This window comes from Oncorhynchus masou, chromosome 28 (assembly GCF_036934945.1).
Source record: "Oncorhynchus masou masou isolate Uvic2021 chromosome 28, UVic_Omas_1.1, whole genome shotgun sequence".
NCBI classification, from domain to species: domain Eukaryota; kingdom Metazoa; phylum Chordata; class Actinopteri; order Salmoniformes; family Salmonidae; genus Oncorhynchus; species Oncorhynchus masou.
The window spans coordinates 20,052,144-20,075,803 of NC_088239.1; the positions used below are offsets into that span (position 1 = coordinate 20,052,144).

Consider the following 23,660-nt stretch of genomic DNA (forward strand, 5'->3'; position numbering starts at 1 on the left):
TTTTCCCAAATGAATGAGTTATTACTTGCACTGGACCAAAACAGGGAGCACAATGAGGTGCTCTAAAATGTTTTACAACTACTAATTCCAAGTGACAAACACCCAGCCCATCTGTTTCTAAAATTTTGTCAAATTGTTTTTGACATAGCAAGTGAATGATCAAGCATTGTGGTGTGTAGAAATGAGGGGGTACCCAGCCTATTTAAATCCAAAATCCAAAAATCTAAAAAATAAATTACTCCGGCTGCGTTTAGACAGGCAGCCCAATTCTGATATTTTTTTCACGAAAGGATCTTTTGATCAGATCAGCTCTGAAAAAGATCTGATGTGAAAAGATCTAATGCGATTGATTGGTCAAAAGATCAATTAGTAGAAAAAATATCAGAATTGTGCTGCCTGTCTAAATGCTGTTTATGAAATCCAAATTTACACCAGTTTAAATTGCTGGAAAAACACCTGAGCTAAAAACAAAGGAACTGTAAAGAACGTATGTAGCCTGTGGCAGGCAGCATATCACAGGGCTGGGGATCACTAAAGCGGCACTGTGGGTCCCCACAGTCAAAACTCACAAGGCCCAACACTGAGCCCTGGGGAACACCTGGTGACACAAAAACACGTTAACAAAACCCTGATGCCCATTTAACCAGTATGTCCTTTACAGTACCTAGGCCTTCATTAGCGATGAAGCAATGGCAAAAAGAGTAATTAGGAGTGTGTTAAACAGAGCTAGTCCTGTGCCAACGAGCTTTGGCTAATGGCGTGCCTGGCTACTTTGGGGCTTCCTCCAGTCCCTCCACACCGCTACCCTAGTCATCAACACTCCCCCTTGTATACCCTCCAGTGGATCAGTGAGGGAGATTGTGCTAGGATACCACTGTCTGTAGTGCCACAACATTTGAGCTCACAGGGCAGGGTCTCAATCTATGGCGTGTTTGTTCATTTTTAGGGCCACAGTTCTGTCCAGGTGGGTGCTAAGTGATGGGTTAGGCAGGGTTCAGGCAGTGCCTGTGGTCTGGTACCTGACCTAGAACTCAGGAAGGCTGTTTTCACTGGAGATGTTCCATTCAAAACAAGTGTGTGTGGGGGTGGTTGGAGGGAGAGGGGGGGTTACTAGCCGTGTCTTCTGCAACACTTTAACAATGTTATGGTAGCTTTTACAGACAAATCTAAATTCTGGTGAGACGACATCCTCAGCCATGTGTAACAAGTAATGAGCACACTTACAATGAAATAATAATTTTTGGTAGCCTGCCTGTCAGCTACGGTTTGCTGTCACTAAACGCTCAATTAAATGTTCAAGTTTTTCAGTTGTTTGTGCGTATGGATGCAGGGTTGAATACAATTGTATGCATGTTCCATAAAACTCAAGTTGCAATTTCCACATTGTTAGTCATGGCCATCCTTTTTTGAATGAGATGGTTCATCAACTTTATGAAAACAACATCAAAACAAGAAGTCCCAAGAACAACTCCCTTGAATGAATTTCTGCTCAGAAACCAAATTTCAGAGTACAATCAGACAAAGAATTCTTAGATATATTTGTCAACCCACAGCTATGCATTATGCAATTTCTCAGGAATCCCACTCTATCACAGAGCCTGCTTTTCTGCCCCAGGTTTAGCTTTCCTGTCACACATGAAGCTACGATGAGTCATCAACAAAATGAAGAGGATATTTTTAGCTCCTAATAGTTCTCGAACACAACACACACCCTCAGACAAAACCGTCAGGGGAGACATAATGCTGGTCAAAACGCCAGCGAGGCATGATCCTGCGTCTCTCAGATACGTCCTGTTACACTTCAAAACACCCCTTCCTGTCAAACACACACACACACACGTCTCCCTGCTCTTTTGCCTGTCTGTCAGTCTGTCACTAAAATAATCTGGTGTAAATGGCTGCCGTCAGGAAATGGTGATGCAGGCCAGAGCAAAGGAGCCCCAGACAAAGGATTAACAGGAAGAGATCTAGAGAGAAGGGGAGCGAGAGAGAGAAGGGGAGCGAGAGAGAGAAGGGGAGCGAGAGAGAGAAGGGGAGCGAGAGAGAGCGAGAGAGAGAAGGGGAGCGAGAGAGAGCGAGAGAGAGAAGGGGAGCGAGAGAGAGAGAGAGAGAAGGGGAGCGAGAGAGAGAGAAGGGGAGCGAGAGAGAGAGAAGGGGAGCGAGAGAGAGAGAGAGAGAGGGGAGCGAGAGAGAGAGAGAGAGAGAAGGGGAGCGAGAGAGAGAGAGAGAGGGGAGGGAGAGAGAGAGAGAGAGAGAAGGGGAGCGAGAGAGAGAGAGAGAAGGGGGGCGAGAGAGAGAGAGAGAGAGGGGGAGCGAGAGAGAGAGAGAAGAGAGGGAGCGAGAGAGAGAGAGAGAGAGTTGGGGAGCGAGAGAGAGAGAGAGAGAAGGGGAGCGAGAGAGAGAGAGAGAGAGAAGGGGAGCGAGAGAGAGAGAGAGAGAGAAGGGGGAGCGAGAGAGAGAGAGAGAGAAGGGGAGCGAGAGAGAGAGAGAGAGAGAAGGGGAGCGAGAGAGAGAGAGAGAGAGACAAGGGGAGCGAGAGAGAGAGAGAGAGAGAGAAGGGAGCGAGAGAGAGAGAGAGAGAGAGGGGGAGAGAGAGAGAGAGAGAGGGGAGCGAGAGAGAGAGAGGAGGGGGAGCGAGAGAGAGAGAGAAGGGGAGAGAGAGAGAGAAGGGGAGCGAGAGAGAGAGAGAGAGAGAGGGGAGCGAGAGAGAGAGAGGGAGAGAGAGAGAGAGGAGAGAGAGAAGGGGGAGCGAGAGAGAGAAGGGGAGCGAGAGAGAGAGAGAAGGGGAGCGAGAGAGAGAGAAGGGGAGCGAGAGAGAGAGAAGGGGAGCGAGAGAGAGAGAAGGGGAGCGAGAGAGAGAGAGAAGGGAGCGAGAGAGAGAGAGAGGGGAGCGAGAGAGAGAGAAGGGGGCGAGAGAGAGAAGGGGAGCGAGAGAGAGAGAGAAGGGGAGCGAGAGAGAGAGAGGGGGAGCGAGAGAGAGAGAGAAGGGGAGAGCGAGAGAGAGAGAGAAGGGGAGCGAGAGAGAGAGAGAGAAGGGGAGCGAGAGAGAGAGAAGGGGAGCGAGAGAGAGAGAGAAGGGGAGCGAGAGAGAGAGAGAAGGGGAGCGAGAGAGAGAGAGAAGGGGAGCGAGAGAGAGAGAGAAGGGGAGCGAGAGAGAGAGAGAAGGGGAGCGAGAGAGAGAGAGAAGGGGAGCGAGAGAGAGAGAGAAGGGGAGCGAGAGAGAGAGAGAAGGGGAGCGAGAGAGAGAGAGAAGGGGAGCGAGAGAGAGAAGGGGAGCGAGAGAGAGAAGGGGAGCCCGAGAGAGCGCGCGAGAGAAGGGGAGCCCGAGAGAGAAAACGAGAGAAGAGAGTAAGAGAAAGAGAACATCTGGTCCTGTTACCAACTCTTCTTGATGTATGAATTCTTCACTAGCAGACAAAAGAGAAGAATAGCACTGAAATGGATCTGTCGGTGACAATGTGTTGAAATGCAAGCCTGACATACACACCCCTTAGACCAAAAAAGCCCTATGAGGTAACATTTTACTAACATGTCACACAGCACTTCAGGATTAATCCACAATTAGCAATGGTCGCTTTTAATCGAGTTTCAGAATGTTCGGAGGGCACACAATTATACAGTAGTATTCAGTCTTCAACAAGCATTACAAAACGCCATTGCTGAGGCATGTCTGAAGACGAGAGGTCTGTCTCTCATATGATCATTTTATTTGGATTTTAAAGCATATCGGTCTTCAACTTGCCATCATTGGCCTACTAAAGCACGTAGGACTGATCTGACGGTTTACACATACTACAGGTAACTGCCCCAAAATAATGGAAACACATGAGTACACAAAGTATATTGAAAGCAGGTGCTGCCACACAGGTGTTGTTTCTGAGTTAATTAAGCAAATAACATCATGCTTAGGGTCATGTAATATGATAGTGGGCAGGCCATTATTTTGCTACCATGGCTAAGCCCCCATAGGATGACAATGCCCCTATTCACAGGGCAGGAGTGGTCACTGAATGGTTTGATGAGTACGAATACGATGTAAACCATATGCCATCTCAGTCACCAGATCTCAACCCAATTAATTGAATACTTATGCGAGATTCTGGAGTGGTGCCTCAGACAGCGTTTTCAACCCTCATCAACAAAACACCAAATAATGGAGTTTCTCGTGGAACAATGGTGTTGCATCCCTCCAATAGACTTCCAGACACTTGTAGAATCTATGCCAAGGTGCATTGAAGCTATTCTGGTTCGTGGTGACCAATGCCCAATATACTGTGTGTATACTATGTAGGGTTAAAGAGAGGCAGTTTACTCCATATCGTACTGTATGGTATCAATCCCGTTCACCATTCCAACCCTGTCGTCCATTACACTCTGGAGCGTCCCTCCAGCCGACAATCTAAAAACCCACTGGCGCTTCGCTCTCCTCTTCCGATGGCTTAACAAAGGAGGCCTAATATGATCAAGCTGTTTGTGTGTGTGTAGAGAAGCAGGAGACACTCCTCAGGGCTCGGGTTTAGGGAGGCTCGTGACACAGCCTGAATAAACGCAGTGTGCAGTTTACGGTCTCTTAATGGAGGGGCCCATGAAAGACAGCAAACGGGACAATGTGTACTTAGCTTACGTCTCCTTAACCGTTTCATACCTATGGCCGGGTACCGCACTCGCACCATATTGGGAAAGCCCATTCGTATGTTTTCTATTGACAATTCTGTAGTTGTCTCAAATAAATGTATTCATTGGTAGATTCCGCAATTTACAGGAGATATTAACGTGCGTTTTATATCATTGATAGTTTTCGCTTAACACCTGCATCTGCCATCAATATTTCCCCTAAATAGAATAAACAGACAAGTAGATAAAGTGTAGTCGTGATGTTGCATAATGAAGTATCACGTCAACTTCAGGCAAAAGCAAAAAGCAGAGCAAACTGAACACGAGAATGCATTGGAGCCAAGTCGCAGGCCCCAAATACTATCTACGATTATTCTAGTCTAGCCGCTACTGGCACCATGTCAAGAAATCTTGGAATGGATGAAAAAAATTAATGCTCTTCAATTATGTAACCACAATCAAATGCTCAACTGCTGAGGCGTTATTTAAAAAAGGGGCAATCTGTAGTTGCTACATCCATTTTTAAACTTATAAATTAATTATATATTCTTCAAGGATCAATGGGTATATATATATAACTTATAAATTCCTCATGAACTTAGTTCAACTGTGGCACCTGGTCAGAACCCAAGGTATAAGATTGTTCTACTCCAATGTTGTTTGATAGCACTATGGACTGACCATCCATGATATCTATGAATTTGAGAGTAATTACATTTCTCCAGGACCATCCTTCAGCTTTTTACCAAAACAGATGTGGGGTGACCCACTTTATTATTGTTTCAACTGTTGATTGGGCCTTTAAAGCAGTGGTTTTAACCAAGGGTGTATGTCACCTGCTGCCAAAATAATAATTTGAGCCAGGGCCACAGCAACACAAGCCATATATTTTGCTATATTATTTTTTTGCCTAAATAATCACTGAACAATCTATGAAAAAAAAGAAACACGTCTATTTGCGGTTTCATATTGCAGTATGAAAAAATGGACTACTGTGATTCTCAATTATCAATAAATGCGGGTGGGTAAAGATTAAAGTGTATGGTATGCAGACTCTGCATTTTATTGTTTTAATAATCTGAAGGGAACCATTTTGAAAGTGCGTGCTTGCGGGCATGGTGAATGAAGTTGAAGGCATAATTTCATTAATTCAGGTTTAAATTAGAAAAAACGTGGTTAAACCCATTTATTTCTCAACTTAAACACAGGACAATTGCTCTTTTTAAAGTATTTTTTAGCAACATTAAAAAGCTAATTGGGTGATATGATTTACCTAAAGGCCTATATAGCCTAGCATGAAAGTAAAGACATCACATCAAATCTTCAGCAGAGGCCAATGCTGAAATGTATTATAAAAAAAATGTAATCCGATTTGAGGAAAAATTGCATTTTGAATCTCTGCTGTGGTAGACAAAGGAGGTTTTGAGTCCCAGCAGAAACAGGGCCGTACATGTGACATGGGAGGCCAGACATAAAACACAGACCTGCTTTAGAGGGAAATTATTAAGTCGTTTGGTTGCTGGGAGGGCCTCTCTTTGTCTCAGCCTCGAGCCAGCATGTTTACTAAGAGAAATCGATGCGCCATTACATAATAGGCCTAATTAATGAAGCCTGTGTTTTGCAGCCAAAACATCTACTGTTTCTACTGTCCATGTTTTGACATACTAGTATAGAGTATGCATCTCCACTAGTATAAATACATAGACGGACGGACCGACACCTCCAACAACTGGGCAACATGAGAGAATAGGACTGAAATGGCGTTCTAATCAGCTTTACTTTGAACGCCAAAGCAAAAGCACTCGGTTGAAATATCCAATCCAACTCAATCTCTGACTTGAACAACGTGGACATGTTTGAGACGCAATGCAATAAACTTTATGTGCCCCCCTATTCTTATAACGTCCCGTTATAAAAACAAATAGAAAACACTAAACAGAGGAAACGTAAGCTCTTAACAAATATCCTCATCTTGGGGTCAAATAAACTTTTGAAAGTCCCATATTTCAAGTTTGTCGGCCAATCACAACCAGTGCTTATCATTAGCAAGCCAATGTCAAATTCACAACGGCCTTCATCAGGGCTCGTACAGTACACAGTTAAAAGCATTAGATAACTCAGCATCAACACATCCTGGAGCAGAACCATACTCTCGTCATCCGTTTCATGTCGTCTGCAACGTCTCAGAACTAACACAGGGAATCTAAAACACTAAAAGAAACTACTGTTTGGATTCTTTCGTAACACCTCGGCACCAACAGACCAACGCTTTGTCTGCCTTGCCTTGACCCAGTGAACGCAGAGAAGGCATCAAACAATTCCTTGTGAGGAAGAAGGGACGCTTTAATTTAAATGTCTAACGATGCGCTCCCCCAAACTCACCCCACCTCCAAAAAAGGCAAATTAGGTTACTAAAAGCTTTTTCTAGGAAGCAGACTCATCATGTAACAGTTGATTAGTATTTATCTAGTCCAACAGATGTGCCCAGATTGCACACTGGGCCAGCCTACCCTTACTCACTGTCTGAAAAAACAAGATTACTGATTGGAGCAAACTTTTGGACCTGTCCTATTTTGTGGACATTCCAATGGGAGGACGTAACAACAAATATCACAGCCAATAGTAACTCTTGTTTTAGTTCAATCATGTCATGTTACTCGTTTTTATTTATTTCAAGCCTTTCCAGAAATGAGAATTACCACAAAATAACATTTACATTTAGCAGATGCTCTTATCCAGAGCGACATATTTTTTTAATGAAAGCAATAGTGAACAGTTCGATGAAAAAGCTTTAAAGATAAGGGTAAGCTCAAGGTCATGTGACATGATCAAACAAAACCCCTGGGCCCTACGTTATAGGGTATATACTGTGTATAAGGCGGCAGGTAGCCTTGTGGTTAAGAATATTGGACCAGTAACTGATAGGTTGCTGGTTTGAATCCCAGAGCTGACAAGGTGATTTTTACCCCCTCCATGTGGCCTTGAGTAATGTACATAACCCCTCATCGCTCTGGATAACAGCATCTTCTAAAATTACACATTTCTAAAAGATCATATATTTCCAGGGAGTCAAATACAGGTCTATCTATTTTCTTGGGTACTCATACAAAGTACTGTTAACTTCATACAACAATTCAATTCATAGCTGGGAGATATCATTGAAAGCAAACACCAGGAGTGATGTCATCTATTTGCCCACATCAGGCCCTTTCATTCAAATCCAAAGTAAAGAAAACATCCAAGGTGTCCACCGTAGCCTACTACTGGGCATTTGCAGAACCTGTTGCAGAGCTCAGGTAGTCATACACATTACACAATTTAGTAAAGCATTTACAACTTTTTTTAAATGATTAAACCCGGCAATGGTTCATACATTTATAAATGACCAAATCATGTAGCTTATGGCTCAGAAGTTTGTGGTTTTGACTGGAATCTGATCCTTTGTGAGTAGGATCTGAACACTTCTCTGAACAAACTTGAATAACTCGCTTCTCGTTGTTTCCTCAAGGAAGTAATTGCAAATAGTGCTGTGGTTGATTGTCTGAAGCAAATGACTCCTCCCCATTGGCAAAAATGTCCATCCACCAGGCCTACTAAACTAGTCTGATTACAGCTTTAAAAAAGGACACTAGTGAATGTGGCTAATTTAGAAGACTGCTCTTGGAGTATAGGCCTACATAACCGCTTTTTCATGGTGACCATATATTTGGCATCAGCATTTAGACTCCACATTGAACAACTTGACTATAAATAAACTTAGAAAACGTTTGTATTAGAGTGTCCACTGAATGAGTAAATTCAATCAGTTGGATAGTCTATCAATAGCAGGCCTGATCAATGCCTTAAAGTTGCTTCTCAGGGCATAACTAACAGGCTGTAGAGTGACAAAGACAGAAATCAGCTTCAAAGACTATAAAGCATTAATGACAGTGTTCGGTCAGTCGCCCTTACCTCTGTGTAGTCGAAGTCCGAGAGAGGTGCTATACTTTTGATGTAGTCAATTCTGGACTCGTTCGATGGGTTGCCTATTGGAACTGGGGGTATTAACGTGCTCATCGCCGAAACTACCGTCTAAAAAGCAGATAAAACCAAAAACATTAGACATTAAGCTGGATAAATGTGGGATAAGCCAGTCTAATCAGTAAAATGGGATTGCAGGAAACAATCTCATAGGGTGTGACCATATTCTATCATACAAATCTCAGCACATCATCAACTTACCACAATGGCATCCTTCACATTTTTCCGAATATCCAGGACTTTCTGTTTCTTTTCTCTGGATGGGGAAACAACATATATAAATGGGTATGTTAAACATGAATTAAATACCTTAAAAATTATAATTGCATTGATTAAATGAATATTTATGCTGCACCACAGAAAGGAAAGGTTGTCTCATATCACCACTAATGCAAACCATCATAGGTCTAAATAGCCTATTTAGTAATACTCACTATTTGTAAATTAACAGTAAGGATGTATTGTGCTAAAATGTTATTTGAAAGTTTACTTTTTAAGCTATTACATTAGGCTAGCCTATGCTACAACAATATTCAACGAGATGCGTCTCATTTAGAACTAAAGGTAGCCTATATTTACTTGGTCCATTTCCTCAAATAATATCAAATGTATTATTAAAGATATAAATATTGAGGACAGTTTAGGATTGGTATCATTCATTCATTTCCTAAAAAACGTATTCAGTACACTACAGTCTATACAGAAGCATATATTACAGTGCACAATGTAACCAAATCAAACTACAATGTAACCAAGTCTAGATTGAATATAGTAGGATATCATAAACCATAGAAAGATCCCACTGGGCACACACACTGGTTGAATCAACATTGTTCCCACGTCATTTCAATGAAATTACGTTGAGCCAACGTGGAATAGACCTTGTATTGACGCCTGTGCCCAGTGGGATACATTGACACATGCATATAAAGATACATCGTTTTAAAATACCACTGCACACATTACTCGCGCAGAACAGTTTTTTTTTTAAACACATGAATTCAGTTGAGATTTTGTTTGTTTGTTGGGTCCACATTATAATGCAATAGCAACTGTAAATACAGCGTAACATATATCTGTCAGTGTTTTGACACATAATCTCGACCACAAGTAGGTCTAAATCTGCTACTATGTCGTCTTTATCACTGTGACAGCTATTTGAAATCAGTTGGACATAGCAGGCTTGTTGCCATGCTGTTGTTAAACCATTGGGCCCGATGGACACTGCAGTGCTACAGAGCAAAGAAACGTCTACCCAACCCTCGGTCTATTTCTTATCCTACATCAAACAAATCAAAATGACAACAAGAAAATATATTTTAATACTCAACACTATCAAAATAGAACAGGAATACGTCCAATTTTGCACGTAAATAATTAAAAATAAATGAAATAACGGGTACTTACTCCGCATTAAAGCCATTGACGTGCAGAATCCGCATCTGCTTGACAATCGTACTTTTCCCAGACTCTCCGGCCCCTTCGAAATAAAACACAGATGAAGCATAAGGAAATGGAGCCATCGCTAAAATATAAGAATGTACTTGGGTGCCGCATATGCTGGTGTCTAAAATCCATGCCAATTGTACAATCCATCTGACGATTCAGTCAGCGCTCGCCTGCGAGACCTGTCAACATATGTGGGCTGGGGGCGAATCTGAAAACATACATGATACCTATCCGTTATCATATCCACCTTCTGGACCTTACCCAATAAAAGCAGTCGATGTGTGGCTTTATATGCTTGTCTTTCCTTTTGTAATTGTTTCTCGATTTTTTTATTCGCTTCTCTTTGTGCCTTTTCATCGATGCGTTGATCTTCAGTCTTGCTGTTGCCCAAACACCCCATCTTCCGCTGAGCTCTTCTCGTAAAAATAAAGTATAAAATAACAGCTAATGCAATTCCTACTTTCAATATAAAAGGAGAAGAAATAGGGCGAAAAATCCGTGCGCCACTTCTCCGTCGCTCAGAAAAAAATCTTCCCCGTTACAATTTCGTTTTAACCCCTTGTCAAACCCAACCCAGTGGATTCAGTCGATTCTAATAAATATGTGCATCATAAATAGAACAAAAAGATACATTGACTTCATAAATATGCAAAGAGTGGAGCGGGGCTGAATCTGGAAGCCAGCCAACTGCTCTTCTCTCTCTCTCCTGCTTCCCACTCTCTATTTTTCCGGTCTAAAATTCTGTTTGTGTTTCGGTCCCTTTAACTCAGCACTGCCTCTCTCTGTAGCACCAGGAAGTCACACTGCACCGAAAGAGAAACACCTCACAGAGCGCGCGCCACCTTACCACTGTTTGAATACCCAGTTTAAAACAACATTTCTTAATTTCACATGTACAACAAACACAAAAAGATAGGCTGCGTTTTCTAATAAAATGTGCGCCGAAAAGTTTCGTTTCAATATGCTGTTCAGTGTAAAATAATTGGTGAATAATATAGTACAATTGTTTCCAAAAACGGGTATATGTTTGATCACGTTTCCTACACAAATCATTTCCCAATCCACATTGCGCGCGTAAATCATTTCACAGGTGCTTGCAAACACCGGTAAATGGAGGTTAACCAGAGAGCGCGACCGTAGACAATCAGGGCCGCGCACCAGCGTATAATCACACAAACCATATGGATCATATTACAAAACCAAATAATAACACTGTTAAACTCGATACAAAAGATAATGAAACAAGTAGTTTGCTGCTATTCAAATTTCTCTGAAGTAGCCTATTAACTTGACATAGGGCTACTCTATAGCCTAGTAGGTTCTCTTTCATCTGTAGCAATACAAAATGACACACTATAATAATAAACTCAGCAAAAAAATAAACGTCCTCTCATTGTCAACTACTTTTATTTTCAGCAAACTTAACATGTGTAAATATGAACATAAGGTTCAACAACTGAGACATGAACTGAACAAGTTCCACAGACATGTGACAAACAGAAATGGAATCATGTGTCTCTGAACAAGGGGGGGTCCAAATCAAAAGTAACAGTCAGTAACTGGTGTGGCCATCAGCTGCATTAAGTACTGCAGTGCATCTCCTCCTCCTGTACTGCACCAGATTTGCCAGTTCTTGCTGTGAGATGTTACCCCACTCTTCCACAAACGCACCTGCAAGTTCCCTGACATTTCTGGAGAGAATGGCCCTAGCCCTCACCCTCCGATCCAACAGGTCCCAGACGTGCTCAATGGGATTGAGATCCATGCTCTTCACTGGCCTTGGCAGTACACTGACATACCTGTCTTGCAGGAAATCACACACAGAACGAGCAGTCTGGCTGGTGGCATTGTCATGCTGGAGGGTCATGTCAGGTCATGTCAGGATGAGCCTGCAAGAAGTGGATGTCTTCCCTGTAACGCACAGGGTTGGGATTACCTGCAATGACAACAATGATGCTGTGACACACCACCCCAGACCATGACGGACCCTCCACCTCCAAATCGATCCCGCTCCAGATTACAGGCCTCTGTGTAACACTCATTCCTTCGACGATAAACACAAATCTGACCATCACCCCTGGTGAGACAAAACCGCGACTCGTTAGTGAAGAGCACTTTTTGCCAGTCCTGTGGTCCAGCGCCGGTGGGTTTGTGCCCCTAGGCGACGCTGTTGCCGGTGATGTCTGGTTAGGACCTGCCTTACAACAGGCCTACAAGCCCCCAGTCCAGCCTCTCTCAGCCGATCGCGGACAGTCTGAGCACTGATGGAGGGATTGTGCATTCCTGGTGTAACTCAGGCAGTTGTTGTTGCCATCCTGTACCTGTCCCGCAGGTGTGATGTTCGGATGTACCGATCCTGTGCAGATGTTGTTACCCATGGCCTGCCACTGCGAGGACGATCAGCTGTTCGTAATGTCTCCATGTAGCGCTGTCTTAGGTGTCTCACAGTACGGACATTGCAATTTATTGCCCTGGCCACATCTGTAGTCTTCATGCCTCCTTGCATCATGCCTATGGCACATTCACGCAGATGAACATGGCCCCTGGGCATCTTTCTTTTGGTGTTTTTCAGAGTCAGTAGAAAGGCCTCTTTAGTGTCCTAAGTGTTCATAACTGTGACCTTAATTGCATACTGTCTGTAAGCTGTTAGTGTCTTAATGACCGTTCCACATGTGCATGTTCATTAATTGTTTATGGTTCATTGAACAAGCATGGGAAACAGTGTTTAAAACATTAACAATGAAGATCTGTGAAGTTATTTGGATTTTTACAAATTATCTTTGAAAGACAGGGTCCTAAAAAAGGGACGTTTCTTTTTTTGCTGAGTTTAGTAGAGAATCCAAAGGTGTGAATATAACATCACCTCGAGCTTTGAGAAAAAAAAGTCACAATGCAAATGCAATGGAATATATGCAAACGAGTTCATGTGTTTGCATATCAGCATCCATGTTCTAGCAGCACAGCTGGGCAGTGCTCCCAGCAACAGTGGAGAGTATATCCATGTAGTGAGCGAGAGACAAAGACAATCTCCCAATATGATAGGATGGAGGTGGTGTCTGGGTCATTTTAAGGTTAGTGTGGATGAACATGCCCTGACAACCAATAAAAGCCATCCTCAAAGTAAAGCATTGTTGGGAAAATGAATCATTAATGAAGTCCTTTCAAACCCCAATAAGATGTAGTCAACTAATTCAAAGATGACAGATACAATGACTAAAGTAGTACTTTGTGATCTAAAGTAAGTGAGGTAGATGTGTTTGACCATTTCAGTGGCAAACCAGACTTAGAAGGACTAGAATTAATTACATCAATTGAACGATTGATTTCAAATCATTAGAAAAATAAATCAGACATATCAAAAGTAGTGTGAGGCAAACTGGCAACTGAGGGGCCATATGTGATGGTTATCTGTCGTGATGTGTCACTGTTTAGAACATTAGCAGCCTCCAGAACAATGGAAAGATTTTCCAGTACAAAAAAAAATATGAAAACAAGATGCAAATGTGATGTTATAGGTCGAGTTGGCCAGTGTGTGGCTCCTCTGGATGCAAATTTAGCCCGCGGAGCTTACTAACTGTTAATGTTGTGTGTTGGTTGAGAGTGTCGGCTCTACCTACCTCTAGCCTCGTTCAAACCATCCTGATCTCATGAGCTTACGCTCTGTTACAGAATGTAAACTCACAAGATCAGGATGGTTCGTACGAGGCTAACCTACCACTCTACTATTCAGAAATGAGTAATTTACTGTATGTCTCCCTACAATGCCATGGGGAGTTAAGACAATCTTTGCTTTCACTTGTTTTGGTTTTTGTCACCGGTTTGCATCAGGCCAGTCACAACTATGTGAACTACAGAGCCAAAGTTCTTTCCCTGGCAGGAGTTACAGTGCCTTGCGAAAGTATTCGGCCCCCTTGAACTTTGCGACCTTTTGCCACATTTCAGGCTTCAAACATAAAGATATAAAACTGTATTTTTTTGTGAAGAATCAACAACAAGTGGGACACAATCATGAAGTGGAACGACATTTATTGGATATTTCAAACTTTTTTAACAAATCAAAAACTGAAAAATTGGGCGTGCAAAATTATTCAGCCCCCTTAAGTTAATACTTTGTAGCGCCACCTTTTGCTGCGATTACAGCTGTCAGTCGCTTGGGGTATGTCTCTATCAGTTTTGCACATCGAGAGACTGACATTTTTTCCCATTCCTCCTTGCAAAACAGCTCGAGCTCAGTGAGGTTGGATGGAGAGCATTTGTGAACAGCAGTTTTCAGTTCTTTCCACAGATTCTCAATTGGATTCAGGTCTGGACTTTGACTTGGCCATTCTAACACCTGGATATGTTTATTTTTGAACCATTCCATTGTAGATTTTGCTTTATGTTTTGGATCATTGTCTTGTTGGAAGACAAATCTCCGTCCCAGTCTCAGGTCTTTTGCAGACTCCATCAGGTTCTTCCAGAATGGTCCTGTATTTGGCTCCATCCATCTTCCCATCAATTTTAACCATCTTCCCTGTCCCTGCTGAAGAAAAGCAGGCCCAAACCATGATGCTGCCACCAGCATGTTTGACAGTGGAGATGGTGTGTTCAGGGTTACGGGCTGTGTTGCTTTTACGCCAAACATAACGTTTTGCATTGTTGCCAAAAAGTTCAATTTTGGTTTCATCTGACCAGAGCACCTTCTTCCACATGTTTGGTGTGTCTCCCAGGTGGCTTGTGGCAAACTTTAAACAACACTTTTTATGGATATCTTTAAGAAATGGCGTTCTTCTTGCCACTCTTCCATAAAGGCCAGATTTGTGCAATATACGACTGATTGTTGTCCTATGGACAGAGTCTCCCACCTCAGCTGTAGATCTCTACAGTTCATCCAGAGTGATCATGGGCCTCTTGGCTGCATCTCTGATCAGTCTTCTCCTTGTATGAGCTGAAAGTTTAGAGGGACGGCCAGGTCTTGGTAGATTTGCAGTGGTCTGATACTCCTTCCATTTCAATATTATCGCTTGCACAGTGCTCCTTGGGATGTTTAAAGCTTGGGAATCTTTTTCTATCCAAATCCAGCTTTAAACTTCTTCACAACAGTATCTCGGACCTGCCTGGTGTGTTCATTGTTCTTCATGATGCTCTCTGCGCTTTTAACGGACCTCTGAGACTATCACAGTGCAGGTGCATTTATACGGAGACTTGATTACACACAGGTGGATTGTATTTATCATCATTAGTCATTTAGGTCAACATTGGATCATTCAGAGATCCTCACTGAACTTCTGGAGAGAGTTTGCTGCACTGAAAGTAAAGGGGCTGAATAATTTTGCACGCCCAATTTTTCAGTTTTTGATTTGTTAAAAAAGTGTGAAATATCCAATAAATGTCGTTCCACTTCATGATTGTGTCCCACTTGTTGTTGATTCTTCACAAAAAATACAGTTTTATATCTTTATATTTGAAGCCTGAAATGTGGCAAAAGGTCGCAAAGTTCAAGGGGGCCGAATACTTTCGCAAGGCACTGTAAGTAACAAACATATTTTTAAAGTCACTAGAAATGATCACCATCATCTTATCTAATTCTCTCTATAGTGTCAACGTAGAGCAGCCCATTGACTATCGTCTTACATTGCCTTTTGTCTCCCTCTTGTGGTTTAGATTAATACTATACACTTCAGTGTGTGCGTGTGCGTGCGTGCTTGACGACAATATGCATGTACAACAAAGGAATGGTCAAGAATACATGCATCCTTTACTAGAAAGCTATGACTGTATGACTTTCACCCTTCCTCCTTGTACCCTGTTGCCTGGATAAAAATAGCTTGTGTATGATAAGTTAGTATATAGCTCAGGTCATACCTTAGGCTGGAAAACTGGTATTCTAGTTTCTCTTTCCAGTGAGTACACAGAGAAGGTTAGAGATTAAGAGGATACCTGGAATGGTAGCTAGCTTTCTAAAAGCTCTCCGTAGTCATAACATGCCATTCCTAAAGGCCCAGTGCAGGGTCATGTTCATTAGGCACTAAATGGAATAAAACGGCTTGACAAGGGACTACCTGGACTTGTCCAATAACAAACAGTAATTTTTGTTTTCGGTTTTCAAAACGCTTTGCTATGGTGTGCCCTACTGAACATGACCGAGGAGATCTGCAGGTTAGTATTGACCAGATAAACTTGCAAAAGCAACTGCTTGCGGTCAACTGAGTTGAGAGTGCATCTAAGACAATCATTCCCTTTTTATAGTAGGGCAGTCTGTCAGCAGGCTGGTGGCCAAATGAGTGAATTTGGGATAATACTGTCCTTTGTCACACATTCCTGGTGCGTGATCTTTTGATTTGTTTTGGTTCGGGGTGAACTTTCAACCCCGCTGGACAGCCCCGGGCTAGTTTCCGTAGGACGTGGGGCCCGATTTAGAAAGCGAGAGTAAAAAAAAAACAGGATGCACATTTTCTCCCCAGAGAACGGGAGGTGTAAGAGAGGTCTGATGAGGTCAAGATGAGGTCATAGCTGCTGGTTGGTGGGTTGGATGGTAGGTTCACCACCACTGTCTGTCTGACAAGAGCAGCACAGGACAGAGAAAGTGAAACCATTTCCAGGGAAGACATAACTTTACAAAAACATCCAACCATAATTAAGTCACCTTAACTTGAACCCTTCATAGGAAGGGCTACATATCACTGACATAGTAATTATGTAACAGATTTCATAAATATATCTGTCTGCTGGATTGCTGTCAGCTTGCAAACAGAACTAATCCCAAGGTTTAATGATAGCCAATTTGCTTACCTCGGTACTATTTTTTGTCACGAGTAAAGTCAGTTGACATAAGCACCCCTTACGGAACACATGAATGTCACGTGAACACATGTGAAGTGTTCCAAAAACACACTTTCATGTGATCACAATGTGACAACATGTAAAGCAAAATGTGATAACATGAAGCTACATGTATAAACATGTGAATTGTTCTAAATAAAAATGTGAAAACATGTTTTTCTGTAAGGGACAGCTATATGTAACCCTTGTGACTTAGATTTCCACTTAAATGTAACCAGCAGACGTTTCAATATATAGACAGAGAATAACATTTAACTGTGTGCATGTCCGTCAGCCTTGATAATTAGCCTAAATAGCTGACTAAATGTTCTTATAACATTTTCGGATCCCAGGTCAGGTCTACTGGTCTAGTGACTGAGGGTGAAAACTGATTAGGGATGTTGACGTCAAAGAACATTAAAGGATGTTAGAAGAAGTCAGCAGTGAGAAGGAGGCTTTTGTCCCAATGACCAGACCGGCAGTACATGCCGATAAAAATGTAAATAAAATGACAGTGCTATTTTTCCTATTACCAAACAAACAGAGAAGGCATGAACAATAGATAAAACTGTTTGGAGACATATTTTGCCTTTTCACATGGCAGGTTCTTAGCTCAGAACTATCCTGAATGAATATTGCAATTAAGTGACGCCGGGAAACACGGAACTCATTAGCTAGCCTAGCCCTGACAATGTGGTGTTGTTAAGAGCTCTCAATTGTTGATTACTTTCTCACTTAGAAGGTTGAATGTATATGACTTTGATGTTACTTTTTCAAAAGATGGCTGCTATATCCATTCAGGTAAATCACAGCTACTTGAGGGGATAGGATCTTTCCCAACTGATCTCCGAACATTTGCATATTTGGATGGAACCTGAACCTGCTTGAGAGCATCTCTGTTCCATATCTTGAAATTCCGTAACCCAGATTCCATCTGGGCTAAAAATAGCTCCCCCAGAGAGCGTCTCTCTCTGCAGCTCTGATATGGAATGATAACAGAGCCAACCTGCCCCTTAGCGTGCAGAAAAACACATGCATGCAGATAGACGTGTTACACAGCACACAGACGTGTTACAAAGCACACAGACGTGTTACAAAGCACACAGACGTGTTAAAGCACACAGACGTGTTACAAAGCACACAGACGTGTTAAAGCACACAGACGTGTTAAAGCACACATACTTAAAGCACACATACGTGTTACCCTGCACAGAGACGTGTTACCCTGCACAGAGACGTGTTACCCTGCACAGAGACGTGTTACCCTGCACAGAGACGTGTTACCCTGCACAGAGACGTGTTACCCTGCACAGAGACGTGTTACCCTGCACAGAGACGTGTTACCCTGCACAGAGACGTGTTACCCTGCACAGAGACGTGTTACCCTGCACAGAGACGTGTTACACTGCACAGAGACGTGTTACACTGCACAGAGACGTGTTACACAGCACACATACGTGTTACCCTGCACACATACGTGTTACCCTGCACACATACGTGTTACCCTGCACAGAGACGTGTTACCCTGCACAGAGACGTGTTACCCTGCACAGAGACGTGTTACCCTGCACAGAGACGTGTTACACTGCACAGAGACGTGTTACACTGCACAGAGACGTGTTACACTGCACAGAGACGTGTTACACTGCACAGAGACGTGTTACAAAGCACAGAGACGTGTTACAAAGCACAGAGACGTGTTACAAAGCACAGAGACGTGTTACCCTGCACAGAGACGTGTTACCCTGCACAGAGGCGTGTTACACTGCACAGAGACGTGTTACAAAGCACAGAGACGTGTTACCCTGCACAGAGGCGTGTTACCCTGCACAGAGGCGTGTTACCCTGCACAGAGACATGTTACACTGCACAGAGACGTGTTACCCTGCACAGAGGCGTGTTACCCTGCACAGAGGCGTGTTACACTGCACAGAGGCGTGTTACACTGCACAGAGGCGTGTTACACTGCACAGAGACGTGTTACACTGCACAGACATGTTAAACTGCACAGACATGTTAAACTGCACTCAGACGCATTTACTCTTCCCTTTGTTTCCTCACAAACATCTTCCACCATACACACACCACACTTGAACTCAAACTCCATATTAATAACAAAGGAAAATTGTATGAATGATCAATGAACATGCACTATGGCGCTCTGAGGCCAAGCCTTTCCCCTCAATCTCTTATCATTGGCCATTGGTCATCCCAGATATGAAAGATTACAATAGCTGAAAACGTGGCTGCTATGTTCAGGTCATGAGACTGAGAAAGCAAGGTGGGGAAGGGTTTATGGGATGGGCCGGCAGCAAAAATAGCACAGACTTTGGACTATTCCCACTTGAGTTTATATATGGCATCATGACACAAGGATGGACCCCACTCTCAATAAACATAATATCATAAGAATGACACGTGCATTACAAAATGAGAGTTTGGAGTTCTTAGTCAAGGAAAGAATAGGGCTAATCATAATAATTTCAGACCTTATTTGGTTACAGACAGACCTGCATGCCAGCAGTAAAGTATGCTAGCAGTAGCAAGGTAAAGTAGCAATATTTGTAAAACTTTGATCCATACCCGCCAGGACAAGTGTACTGTATGCAGTGAAGGGTACATATGTTGGATCTTAATTTGAGCCAGTTTGCTACAGCAGGAAAATAATCCTGCAGCAACGGGAATTGTAAATTATTATGTGGATTATAATTTATGGACATTTTTGTAGGGTTTGATAAATGTTTCACTATGGCAAAATCAAGTCTGACATTTAAAAGTGGAAATGACTAACTTTAGAAGGATTTTTAAACCTCTAATACACTACACTAATTTGCACTTCCTGCAATCTCAGCAACAAAGTAGTGATCAAATTAAGATCCTACATCTGTAATAACTAAATACACAATCATAGAGTTTTTCAGAGTAGTAGAATGGGGACAGGGCGATGTGTGCGTGTGAGAGAAAGACAGAGAGAGAGTGGGAGATAATGTGTAACATACACTAACTGTTAATGTCACTTACCCACATAGGATAAAATTGCTAGCTGTTCAAATAAAGGATAAAATGAAGTGTTAAACATTTCAGTCAGTTTTCCTAGAGGCTGCATTTGTGGCCTTGTTCCCCCACCTGAAAGTACATGTGGGGTGAGAAATTGGTTTAGATGCACACAGGCAACCAAGAGATATGAGTACCAACAGGTATCATGTATGTACCATTTTCTAACTATTACGAGACAAACCACAAATCTGATATTTTCTTTTCACATTTCCCTTCTCACCACAGTTCCAGCAATATGGTGGATGAGTAACCAGGCTAGTGCAGTACAACTCTGTTTGGGTTAGCTCAGTAATGTGGAAAGGGTCAGGTATCTAGAGCAACTAACAGTAGTGAGAGGATACATTTAAATTTGTACTGGTCCCCCATGGGAATCGAACCCACAACCTTGGTGTTGCAAGTGCCATGCTCTGCCAATTGAGCAACACAAGACCTCCGACCACTCTCAACGTTAAATTCCATATGCTAACGTCCTGACACCCATGGTTGCTAGGCGCCAGTCATATAAACCCAGCTGAAGTTATGTCAACTTCCTTCGACTTCCATTCTGCATAAAAAGCAGGTGTCATTTCTAGTGTCCTTATAGTCTCAGCAATAAAATGCTACAGCCTGCACTGTATAACAAAATGACCTACAATATATATAAAAAAAAAAATTAAAAAAATATATATATATTTTTTATTTTTAAATAACACACACACACACACACACACACACACACACACACACACACACACACACACGGAATGTACTCACCCCTTGACTTTTTCTACATTTTGTTACGTTACAGCATGTCTAAAATGTATTAACTTGTTTTTTTCCTCATCAATCTAAACACAATACCTCATAATGACAAAGCAAAAAAAGGTTTAGACATTTTTGCAAATGTATTAAAAAATTAAATATTACATTTACATAAGCATTCAGACCCTTTGCGCAGTACTTTGTTGAAACACCTTTGGCAGCGATTACAGCCTCGAGTCTTGTTGGGTATGATACAAGCTTGGCACACCTGTATTTGGGGAGTTTCTCCCATTCTTCTCTGCAGATCCTCTCAAGCTCTGTCAGGTTGGATGGGGGGTGTCGTTGCACAGCTATTTTCACATCTCTCCAGAGATGTTTGATTGGGTTCAAGTCTGGGCTCTGGCTGGGTCATTCAAGGACATTCAGAGACTTGTCCCGAAGCCACTCCTGCATTGTCTTGGCTGTGTGCTTAGTCGTTGTCCTATTGGAAGGTGAACATTCACCCCAGTCTGAGGTCCTGAGTGCTCTGGAGCAGGTTTTCATCAAGGATCTCTCTGTACTTTACTCTGTTCATCTTTCCCTCGATCCTGACGAGTCTCTCAGTCCCTGCTGCTGAAAAACATCCCCACAACACAATGATGTCACCACTATGCTTCATTATAGGGATGGTGTGAGGTTTCCTCCAGATGTGACACTTGGCATTCAGGCCAAAGATTTCAATCTTGGTTTCATCAAACCAGAGAATCTTGTTTCTCATGATCTGAGTCTTTAGGTGCCTTTTGGCAAACTCCAACCGGGCTGTCATGGGCCTTTTACTGAGGAGTGGCTTCCATCTGGCCATGCTACCATAAAGGCCTGATTGGTGGAGTGCTCCAGAGATGGGAGAAACTTCTAGAAGGACAACCATCTCTCCATTATGAACTCTGGAGCTCTGTCAGAGTGACCATCAGGTTCTTGGTCACCTAACTGACCAAGGATCTTCTCCCCCGGTAGCACAGTTTGGCCGGGCGGCCAGCTCTAGGAAGAGTCTTGGTGGTTCCAAACTGCTTCCATTTAAGAATTATGGATGCCATTGTGTTCTTGGGGACCTTCATTGCTGCAAAAAAATGTTTTTACCCTTCCCCAGATCTGTGCCACAACACAATCCTGTCTCGGAGCTCTACGGACAATTCCTTCGTCCTCATGGCTCGGTTTTTGCTCTGACATGCATTGTCAAATGTGGGACCTTATATTGACAGGTGCGTGCCTTTCCAAATCATGTCCAATCAATTGCATTTACCACAGCTGGACTCCAATTAAGTTGTAGAAACATCTCAAGGATGCACCGGAGCTCAATTTTGAGTCTCATAGCAAAGGGTCTGAATACTTATGTAAATAAGGTGTTTCTGTTTATTTATAATAAATCTGGAAACATTTCTAAAACCTGTTTTCGCTTTGTCATTATGGGGTATTGTGTGTAGACTGGTGTGTCCCAAAAATGTTTTAATCCATTTTAGATTTTTTTTCTTTATTTAACTAGGCAAGTCAGTTAATTAAGAACAAATTCTTATTTTCAATGACTGCCTAGGAACAGTGGGTTAACTGCCTGTTCAGGGGCAGAACAACAGATTTGTACCTTGTCAGCTGGGGGATTTGAACTTGCAACCTTTAAGTTACTAGTCCAACGCTCTAACCACTAGGCTACCCTGCTGCTGTAAGGCTGTAAAATGTGGAAAAATGTGATTGATTTCAGAACAGAAACTATACCATGAAGTCCAAGGAACTGTCTGTGTGGAAAAAGTCACTCCACTAAATCAGGCCTTTATGGCCAGATGGAAGCCACGTTCCTGTATAATATATACCGTATATAATAATATAAACCATTTAGCAGATGCTTTTATCCAAAGCAACGTACAGCATACATGGTCCAAGGATTTTTTTATTTAACTAGGCAATTGAGTTAAGAACCAATTCTTATTTTCAATGACAGCCTAGGAACAGTGCCTGCCTGTTCAGTTGTATCTTGTCACCTCGGGGATTTGAACTTGCAACCTTCCGGTTACTCTAACCAGTAGGCTACCCTGCCACCCCAAATTAAACCCACAACCCTGGACATAACAAGCACCATGCACTGCCAACTAAGCTTCAGATATATAGTATCATGGTATAGGTCATTTCTCAATAGCCCATGGTAGTTTATTAGTCAGCAATGTATTTTCTGATATTCACTGCCAGCTATCAATTAATTTTTTATTCAAAAACAGTAAATACAGATTGCTACCCTAATTTAAAATCCAGACTCCATCTGAGGTCATAAGGGGAACTGACTGACCGATTGCCATGTTCCAGGACACTAGCAGGTCACATGCACTAGCCTACTGCTATGGCTAGTTAAGCAGCTCTTGATGTGTGCTTCTTGGTCTTTGATAAGCTAGTTCTTGGAATGCTGAGATACTACCACTGTGACGGTTACACACAGCCTGGTTCCAGATCTGTTACCACAGTCTTGCAACAGCTATATGATAATTGTCCCGCTAAGGCAAGAGATCACAAACAGATCTGGGGCCAGGCTAGGTAACCTAAGAGCTGTCATTATGACATGGTTAGACCTCATGTTATATCAGAGGTTTCATGATGAATTGGGATTTGAGGTAGGTTATAACTGTCACTAACGAATGACTAGTGACTGCATATTGCCATTGGTGTGCTTCACGCCTGTGAGCCACAACTTCAGGATAGCATGTAATGCTTTCAGAAAGTATTCATACCTGTTGACTTATTCCACATTTTGTTGTGTTCAGCCTAAATTCAAAATGGTTAACATTTTTGTTTTTCTAATCCAGCTACACACACACACACACAATACCCCATAATGACATTTACATTTACATTTAAGTCATTTGGCAGACGCTCTTATCCAGAGCGACTTACAAATTGGTGAATTCACCTTATGACATCCAGTGGAACAGCCACTTTACAATAGTGCATCTAAATCATTT

General features: G+C 42.4%; 1 protein-coding gene across 2 annotated transcripts in view; it reads right to left on the reverse strand.

Annotated features, from left to right (window-relative positions):
* Positions 1–23,660, reverse strand: part of gnal (guanine nucleotide binding protein (G protein), alpha activating activity polypeptide, olfactory type) — a 72,407-nt gene that overhangs the window by 42,618 nt on the left and 6,129 nt on the right. Inside the window, exons 1-4 of one of the 2 annotated variants that reach the window (XM_064941510.1) lie at positions 10,345–10,836; positions 10,042–10,114; positions 8,836–8,890; positions 8,566–8,685 (exon numbers count right to left, since the gene is read on the reverse strand). In XM_064941510.1, coding sequence (XP_064797582.1) covers positions 8,566–8,685; positions 8,836–8,890; positions 10,042–10,114; positions 10,345–10,483 — 387 coding nt within the window. In that variant the 5' untranslated portion in view covers positions 10,484–10,836. Of the gene's footprint in view, positions 1–8,565; positions 8,686–8,835; positions 8,891–10,041; positions 10,115–10,344; positions 10,837–23,660 lie in introns of those variants that run through there. The other variant, XM_064941509.1, reaches the window with a different exon arrangement.